At 27.1% G+C, this 9776-nt stretch overlaps 1 protein-coding gene across 2 annotated transcripts in view; it reads left to right on the top strand.

Annotated features, from left to right (window-relative positions):
* Positions 1–283: 283 nt before the first annotated feature.
* LOC133646723 (sterol 26-hydroxylase, mitochondrial-like) overlaps positions 284–9776 on the top strand; it is a 36388-nt gene continuing 26895 nt past the window's right edge. For both annotated transcript variants that reach the window (XM_062042430.1, XM_062042426.1), the window contains exons 1-5: positions 284–515; positions 739–929; positions 1443–1642; positions 1728–1925; positions 2003–2166. In XM_062042430.1, coding sequence (XP_061898414.1) covers positions 321–515; positions 739–929; positions 1443–1642; positions 1728–1925; positions 2003–2166 — 948 coding nt within the window. In that variant the 5' untranslated portion in view covers positions 284–320. The remainder of the gene's footprint in view (positions 516–738; positions 930–1442; positions 1643–1727; positions 1926–2002; positions 2167–9776) is intronic.

Here is a 9776-nt window from a genome sequence, read left to right as displayed (position 1 = left end):
TAGTTCATGCTGTCTTTCTCACTTACAATAAAAATGACAACAAAAGTTCCAGACTGCTAATACAGTATCTTTGTGACGGGGTAAGCGTTAAATCAATAATAAATGTCTGACAATCATGGGTACTTACTTTAACTTAACACATTTCAAAATAAAATCCAAACGTGAACAAGATATAATGCCCCCTTTCACACCTATTCTTTTCAGTGTGTTACGTAAGAAAGAGAAAAAACAAAGTACTTCCTGTGAGGCAGTTGCACATAGTATCTGCTGGGTGTCAGTAAAAGCCACACTCAACTCTGTGCTCTACAAGTTGAGATGAAATGAACTCCTCACGGCCTGCTCTTTCTGCACTCTGCAGAGGTTTGATCCCGGCCCTCTCCACCAGAACCCTGACCCAGGAGACGACTGCAGCAGCTAAACTGAAGACCATCGATGACTTGCCTGGACCCACTTTGTCCACCACCCTCTTCTGGTTGTTTGCCAAAGGGTACAAGGACAAGAGCCACTTGCTGCAGGTAAACACAACCCAGCCTGATAGTGCAAGTCATGCTATTTTGTATACTTGTACAACATGTAGTGGTATTTTGTATACTTGTACAACATTTAATGGTATTTTGTATACTTGTACAACATCATCTGATCGGCATTCTTCCCTCTCTCAGCTAACCATCTGAAAAGAGTACATGAGAATATGTTGCTGAAGTACACGCTAATGCACGCCCTAACATCTTTTGCCAGGGTGTACAGAAGAATCTGTACGGGCCGATCTGGCGCTCCAGGTTCGGTCCGTTCGACTTGGTTAATGTGGCAAGTCCCGAGCTCATAGCCCAGGTGATCCGACAAGAAGGACGCTACCCGGTCCGAGCGGAGCTGCCACACTGGAAAGAATACAGAGACTTGCGGGGACAAGCCTACGGTCTGCATGTGGAGTGAGTGCATCTTATTCCAGACTACAACTTCTGACTTTCCAATCAGTTGAGATAGAAAAATTATAATGTGACCCCTTTAAAGGCCTACTGAAATGATTTTTTTTTTATTTAAACGGGGATAGCAGATCCATTCTATGTGTCATACTTGATCATTTCGCAATATTGCCATATTTTTGCTGAAAGGATTTAGTAGAGAACATCGACGATAAAGTTCGCAACTTTTGGTCGCTGATAAAAAAAAAAGCCTTGCCTGTACCGGAAGTAGCGTGACGTCACCGGAGGAAGGACTCCTCAAAAGATTCACCAACACAGATGTCCAGAATACTGTGGAATTTTGAGATGAAAACAGAGCTTTTTGTATTGGATTCAATGGGGTACCAATACATCCGTTTAACTACTGACGTCACGCGCAAACGTCATCATCCAAAGCCGTTTTCAACCGGAAGTTTAGCGGGAAATTTAAAATTGCACTTTAGTTTGAACCAAAGAACCATCAGTTCTTCTACTTTCCAGCAAAGGGCAGGAGTGGTACCGAATGCGGAGTGCTCTAAACCCAAAGTTGCTGAGGCTGCAGGAGGTGTCGGCCTACGCTCCAATCATCCACCAGGTGGTTGAAGACTTCCTGCAACGCATCGAGTTCCTCCGCATTCGCAGTCCAGACCGAGCTACTGTTTCCGATGTGGCTGCTGAGCTCTACAAGTTTGGCTTCGAAGGTGAGACTCACGGCATGATTCTGGAGTCACAGTCGCAAAGAGGGCGGGAGGTTACTGAACCTTTGTATCAACCACAATTATTCAGCTATCTCCTCCATCCTGTTCGAGACCAGGCTGGGCTGCCTGCAGGAAGACATACCCGAGGACACGGTGCGCTTCATCGCTGCAGTTAACGACATGCTGACCCTGTCTGAGACCGTGGTGGTCTTTCCACGTTGGATGCGCTCGGTCTTCCCCTTCTGGAAGCGCTTTGTGCAGGCCTGGGACGACCTCTACAACACAGGTGGGCTCCAGATGCAGACTACAGGTCTTTGTGCTTCCAAGTCAAAGGAGCTTAAACAATCAGTTTTAATTCCACAGCACAGACTCTCATAGACAAAAGACTTAGTGACATTCACAGTCGGATGGAGCGAGGTGAGCTGACGGACGGGTTATACCTGACTTACCTGTTGTCCTGTGACAAGCTGACCCAATCCGAGATCTACATCTGTGTGACGGAGCTGCTGCTGGGCGGAGTGGACACGGTGAGAGCCTGTTTCGAATCAGACAACATGTTGCTCGTTTGTAAGCTCTAATAGAAAAACAAATGAACAATCCAAACTTTGTTCAATCCAACTTTGCGATGATATAATCAGAAGACCTTTAGCAGCGTAATGGTGCCATAGCAACAGAAAAAGGAAACTGAAACTAAAAAAGTGCCACAGTTGCTGATTTGGACCAAAGAAAGCAAGCTATTGGTGGAAACTGTGCATTACAATATATTTCATGTACTGTGAGTCCAAAGAGAAAAAATTATTTTCAAGGTAAAAGTTGATTTTCAAGACAAAAAATGATTTTCAAGGTAAAAGTTGATTTTCAAGACAACACATTTTTTTCAAGAAAAAAATTATTTTCAAGGTAAAAGTTTATTTTCAAGACAAAAAATTTTTTCAAAGAAAAATATTATTTTCAATGTAAAAGTTGATTTTCAAGACAAAAAATGATTTTCAAGGTAAAAGTTGATTTTCAAAGAAAAAAATGATTTTCAAGGTAAAAGTTGATTTTCAAGACAAAAAAATTTTTTCAAACAAAATAAAATATTTTCAAGGTAAAAATTGATTTTCAAGACAAAACTTTTTTTCAAAGAAAAACATCGTTTTCAAGGTAAAGCTGATTTTCAAGACAAAAAATGATTTTAAGGTAAAAGTTGATTTTCAAAGAAAAAAATGATTTTCATTGTAAAAGTTGATTTTCAAGACGAAAAAATTATTTTCAAGGTAAAAGTTGATTTTCAAAGAAAAAAATTATTTTCAAGGTAAAAGTTGATTTTCAAGACAAACATTTTTTTTCAAAAAAAAAATTATTTTCAAGGTAAAAATTGATTTTCAAGACAAAACTTTTTTTCAGAGAAAAAAAATCGTTTTCAAGGTAAAGCTGATTTTCAAGACAAAAAAATTTTTTCAAGGTGAAAGTTGATTTTCAAGACAAAAAATTATTTTCAAGGTATAAGTTATTTTTCAAGACAAAACTTTTTTTTTTTTAAAGAAAATGATTTTCAAGGTAAAAGTTGATTTTCAAGACAAAAAATTTTTTTCAAAGAAAAAAAAGGATTTTCAATGTAAAAGTTGATTTTCAAGACAAAAAATGATTTTCAAGGTAAAAGTTGATTTTCAAGACAAAAAATTGTTTTCAAAGACAAAAATGATTTTCAATTATGTTCAAGGTAAAAGTTGATTTTCAAAGAAAAAAAATATTTTCAAGGTAAAAGTTGATTTTCAAGACAATAATTTTTTTTCAAAGAAAACAATTTTTTCAAAGAAAAAAATTATTTTCAAGGTAAAAATTGATTTTCAAGACAAAACTTTTTTTCAAAGAAAAATATGATTTTCAAGGTAAAAGTTGATTTTCAAGACAACATTTTTTTCAAGGTAAAAGTTGATTTTCAAGACAAAAAATTATTTTCAAGGTATAAGTTATTTTTCAAGACAAAACATTTTTTTTTAAAGAAAATGATTTTCAAGGTAAAAGCTGATTTCAAGACAAAAAATTATTTTCAAGGTAAAAGTTCATTTTTAAGACAAAACATTTTTTTCAAAGAAAAATATGATTTTCAAGGTAAAAGTTGATTTTCAAGACAACATTTTTTTCAAAGAAAAAAGATTTTCAAGACAAAATGATTTTCCTAAGAAAAAAATGATTTTCAAGAAAAAAAATGATTTTCAAGGTAAAAGTTGATTTTCAAGACAACACATTTTTTTCAAGGTAAAAGTTTAATTTTCAAGACAAAAAATGATTTTCAAGGTAAAAGTTGATTTTCAAAGAAAAAAATGATTTTCACTGTAAAAGTTGCTTTTCAAGACGAAAAAATGATTTTCAAGGTAAAAGTTGATTTTCAAGACAACAAATTTTTTTCAAGGTAAAAGTTGATTTTCAAGACAAAAAATGATTTTAAGGTAAAAGTTGATTTTCAAAGAAAAAAATGATTTTCACTGTAAAAGTTGATTTTCAAGACGAAAAAATGATTTTCAAGGTAAAAGTTGATTTTCAAAGAAAAAAATGATTTTCAAGGTAAAAGTTGATTTTCAAGACAAAAAATTTTTTTCAAAAAAAAAATTATTTTCAAGGTAAAAATTCATTTTCAAGACAAAACTTTTTTTCAGAGAAAAAAATCGTTTTCAAGGTAAACCTGATTTTCAAGACAAAAAATTTTTTTCAAGGTGAAAGTTGATTTTCAAGACAAAAAATTATTTTCAAGGTATAAGTTATTTTTCAAGACAAAACTTTTTTTTTTAAAGAAAATGATTTTCAAGGTAAAAGTTGATTTTCAAGACAAAATTTTTTTTTCAAAGAAAAAAAAGGATTTTCAATGTAAAAGTTGATTTTCAAGACAAAAAATGATTTTCAAGGTAAAAGTTGATTTTCAAGACAAAAAATTGTTTTCAAAGACAAACATGATTTTCAATTATGTTCAAGGTAAAAGTTGATTTTCAAAGAAAAAAAATATTTTCAAGGTAAAAGTTGATTTTCAAGACAATTATTTTTTTTCAAAGAAAACAATTTTTTCAAAGAAAAAAATTATTTTCAAGGTAAAAATTGATTTTCAAGACAAAACTTTTTTTCAAAGAAAAATATGATTTTCAAGGTAAAAGTTGATTTTCAAGACAACACATTTTTTTCAAGGTAAAAGTTGATTTTCAAGACAAAAAATTATTTTCAAGGTATAAGTTATTTTTCAAGACAAAACATTTTTTTTTAAAGAAAATGATTTTCAAGGTAAAAGCTGATTTCAAGACAAAAAATTATTTTCAAGGTAAAAGTTCATTTTTAAGACAAAACATTTTTTTCAAAGAAAAATATGATTTTCAAGGTAAAAGTTGATTTTCAAGACAACATTTTTTTTTCAAAGAAAAGATTTTCAAGACAAAATGATTTTCCTAAGAAAAAAATGATTTTCAAGAAAAAAAATGATTTTCAAGGTAAAAGTTGATTTTCAAGACAACAAATTTTTTTCAAGGTAAAAGTTTAATTTTCAAGAAAAAAATGATTTTCAAGGTAAAAGTTGATTTTCAAAGAAAAAAATGATTTTCACTGTAAAAGTTGCTTTTCAAGACGAAAAAATGATTTTCAAGGTAAAAGTTGATTTTCAAGACAACAAATTTTTTTCAAGGTAAAAGTTGATTTTCAAGACAAAAAATGATTTTAAGGTAAAAGTTGATTTTCAAAGAAAAAAATGATTTTCACTGTAAAAGTTGATTTTCAAGACGAAAAAATGATTTTCAAGGTAAAAGTTGATTTTCAAAGAAAAAAATGATTTTCAAGGTAAAAGTTGATTTTCAAGACAAAAAATTTTTTTCAAAAAAAAAATTATTTTCAAGGTAAAAATTGATTTTCAAGACAAAACTTTTTTTCAGAGAAAAAAATCGTTTTCAAGGTAAAGCTGATTTTCAAGACAAAAAAAATTTTTCAAGGTGAAAGTTGATTTTCAAGACAAAAAATTATTTTCAAGGTATAAGTTATTTTTCAAGACAAAACTTTTTTTTTTAAAGAAAATGATTTTCAAGGTAAAAGTTGATTTTCAAGACAAAATTTTTTTTTCAAAGAAAAAAAAGGATTTTCAATGTAAAAGTTGATTTTCAAGACAAAAAATGATTTTCAAGGTAAAAGTTGATTTTCAAGACAAAAAATTGTTTTCAAAGACAAAAATGATTTTCAATTATGTTCAAGGTAAAAGTTGATTTTCAAAGAAAAAAAATATTTTCAAGGTAAAAGTTGATTTTCAAGACAATTATTTTTTTTCAAAGAAAACAATTTTTTCAAAGAAAAAAATTATTTTCAAGGTAAAAATTGATTTTCAAGACAAAACTTTTTTTCAAAGAAAAATATGATTTTCAAGGTAAAAGTTGATTTTCAAGACAACAAATTTTTTTCAAGGTAAAAGTTGATTTTCAAGACAAAAAATTATTTTCAAGGTATAAGTTATTTTTCAAGACAAAACATTTTTTTTTAAAGAAAATGATTTTCAAGGTAAAAGCTGATTTCAAGACAAAAAATTATTTTCAAGGTAAAAGTTCATTTTTAAGACAAAACATTTTTTTCAAAGAAAAATATGATTTTCAAGGTAAAAGTTGATTTTCAAGACAACATTTTTTTTTCAAAGAAAAGATTTTCAAGACAAAATGATTTTCCTAAGAAAAAAATGATTTTCAAGAAAAAAAATGATTTTCAAGGTAAAAGTTGATTTTCAAGACAACAAATTTTTTTCAAGGTAAAAGTTTAATTTTCAAGAAAAAAATGATTTTCAAGGTAAAAGTTGATTTTCAAGACAACAAATTTTTTTCAAGGTAAAAGTTTAATTTTCAAGACAAAAAATGATTTTCAAGGTAAAAGTTGATTTTCAAAGAAAAAAATGATTTTCACTGTAAAAGTTGCTTTTCAAGACGAAAAAATGATTTTCAAGGTAAAAGTTGATTTTCAAGACAACAAATTTTTTTCAAGGTAAAAGTTGATTTTCAAGACAAAAAATGATTTTAAGGTAAAAGTTGATTTTCAAAGAAAAAAATGATTTTCACTGTAAAAGTTGATTTTCAAGACGAAAAAATGATTTTCAAGGTAAAAGTTGATTTTCAAAGAAAAAAATGATTTTCAAGGTAAAAGTTGATTTTCAAGACAAAAATTTTTTTTCAAAAAAAAAATTATTTTCAAGGTAAAAATTGATTTTCAAGACAAAACTTTTTTTCAGAGAAAAAAATCGTTTTCAAGGTAAACCTGATTTTCAAGACAAAAAAATTTTTTCAAGGTGAAAGTTGTTTTTCAAGACAAAAAATTATTTTCAAGGTATAAGTTATTTTTCAAGACAAAACTTTTTTTTTAAAGAAAAAGATTTTCAAGGGAAAAGTTGATTTTCAAGACAAAAATTTTTTTTCAAAGAAAAAAAAGGATTTTCAATGTAAAAGTTGATTTTCAAGACAAAAAATGATTTTCAAGGTAAAAGTTGATTTTCAAGACAAAAAATTGTTTTCAAAGACAAAAATGATTTTCAATGTAAAAGTTGATTTTCAAGACAAAAATTATTTTCAAGGTAAAAGTTGATTTTCAAGACAAAAAATTGTTTTCAAAGACAAAAATGATTTTCAATGTAATAGTTGATTTTCAAGACAAAAAATGATTTTCAAGGTAAAAGTTGATTTTCAAAGAAAAAAATTATTTTCAAGGTAAAAATTGATTTTCAAGACAAAACTTTTTTTCAGAGAAAAAAATCGTTTTCAAGGTAAAGCTGATTTTCAAGACAAAAAAATGTTTTCAAGGTGAAAGTTGATTTTCAAGACAAAAAATTATTTTCAAGGTATAAGTTAGTTTTCAAGACAAAACTTTTTTTTTTAAAGAAAATGATTTTCAAGGTAAAAGTTGATTTTCAAGACAAAAAATTGTTTTCAAAGACAAAAAATTGTTTTCAAAGACAAAAATTATTTTCAATGTAAAAGTTGATTTTCAAGACAAAAAATTATTTTCAAGGTAAAAGTTGATTTTCAAGACAAAAAATTGTTTTCAAAGACAAAAATGATTTTCAATGTAAAAGTTGATTTTCAAGACAAAAAATTATTTTCAAGGTAAAAGTTGATTTTCAAAGAAAAAAAAGATTTTCAAGGTAAAATTTGATTTTCAAGATAATTATTTTTTTTCAAAGAAAACAATTTTTTCAAAGAAAACAATTTTTTCAAAGAAAAAAATTATTTTCAAGGTAAAAATTGATTTTCAAGACAAAACTTTTTTTCAAAGAAAAATATGATTTTCAAGGTAAAAGTTGATTTTCAAGACAACAAATTTTTTTCAAGGTAAAAGTTGATTTTCAAGACAAAAAATTATTTTCAAGGTATAAGTTATTTTTCAAGACAAAACTTTTTTTTTTAAAGAAAATGATTTTCAAGGTAAAAGCTGATTTCAAGACAAATTATTTTCAAGGTAAAAGTTCATTTTTAAGACAAAACATTTTTTTCAAAGAAAAATAGGATTTTCAAGGTAAAAGTTGATTTTCAAGACAACATTTTTTTTTCAAAGAAAAAAGATTTTCAAGACAAAATGATTTTCCTAAGAAAAAAATGATTATCAAGAAAAAAAATGATTTTCAAGGTAAAAGTTGATTTTCAAGATAACAAATTTTTTTCAAGGTAAAAGTTGATTTTCAAGACAAAAAATTATTTTCAAGGTATAAGTTATTTTTCAAGACAAAACATTTTTTTTAAAGAAAATGATTTTCAAGGTAAAAGTTGATTTTCAAGACATTTTTTTTTTCAAAGAAAAAAATGATTTTCAATGTAAAAGTTGATTTTCAAGACAAAAAATGATTTTCAAGGTAAAAGTTGATTTTCAAGACAAAAAAATGTTTTCAAAGAAAAAAATGATTTTCAATGTAAAAGTTGATTTTCAAGACAAAAAATAATTTTCAAGGTAAAAGTTGATTTTCAAAGAAAAAAATAATTTTCAAGGTAAAAGTTGATTTTCAAGACAAAAATGTTTTCAAAGAAAAAAATCGTTTTCAAGGTAAAGCTGATTTTCAAGACAAAAAATTATTTTCAGGGTAAAAGTTCATTTTTAAGACAAAACATTTTTTTCAAACAAAAATATGATTTTCAAGGTAAAAGTTGATTTTCAAGACAGCATTTTTTTTTCAAAGAAAAAACATTTTCAAGACAAAATAATTTTCCTAAGAAAAAAATGATTTTCAAGACAAAAAATTATTTTCAAGGTAAAAGTTGATTTTCAAGACAAAAAAATATGTTCAAGGTAAAACTTAATTTTCAAGACAAAACTTTTTTTTTAAAGAAAATGATTTTCAAGTTAAAAGTTGATTTTCAAGACAAAAAATTTTTTTCAAAGAAAAAAATGATTTTCAATGTAAAAGTTGATTTTCAAGACAACAAATTTTTTTCAAGGTAAAAGTTGATTTTCAAGACAAAAAATTATTTTCAAGGTATAAGTTATTTTTCAAGACAAAACTTTTTTTTTTAAAGAAAATGATTTTCAAGGTAAAAGCTGATTTCAAGACAAATTATTTTCAAGGTAAAAGTTCATTTTTAAGACAAAACATTTTTTTCAAAGAAAAATAGGATTTTCAAGGTAAAAGTTGATTTTCAAGACAACATTTTTTTTTCAAAGAAAAAAGATTTTCAAGACAAAATGATTTTCCTAAGAAAAAAATGATTATCAAGAAAAAAAATGATTTTCAAGGTAAAAGTTGATTTTCAAGATAACAAATTTTTTTCAAGGTAAAAGTTGATTTTCAAGACAAAAAATTATTTTCAAGGTATAAGTTATTTTTCAAGACAAAACATTTTTTTTAAAGAAAATGATTTTCAAGGTAAAAGTTGATTTTCAAGACATTTTTTTTTTCAAAGAAAAAAATGATTTTCAATGTAAAAGTTGATTTTCAAGACAAAAAATGATTTTCAAGGTAAAAGTTGATTTTCAAGACAAAAAAATGTTTTCAAAGAAAAAAATGATTTTCAATGTAAAAGTTGATTTTCAAGACAAAAAATAATTTTCAAGGTAAAAGTTGATTTTCAAAGAAAAAAATAATTTTCAAGGTAAAAGTTGATTTTCAAGACAAAAATGTTTTCAAAGAAAAAAATCGTTTTCAAGGTAAAGCTGATTTTCAAGA

This window comes from Entelurus aequoreus, linkage group LG01 (assembly GCF_033978785.1).
Source record: "Entelurus aequoreus isolate RoL-2023_Sb linkage group LG01, RoL_Eaeq_v1.1, whole genome shotgun sequence".
Classification (NCBI taxonomy): Eukaryota; Metazoa; Chordata; class Actinopteri; order Syngnathiformes; family Syngnathidae; genus Entelurus; species Entelurus aequoreus.
Note: the sequence above shows the minus strand (reverse complement) of the source record. Positions and strands in the feature narration are given on the sequence as shown.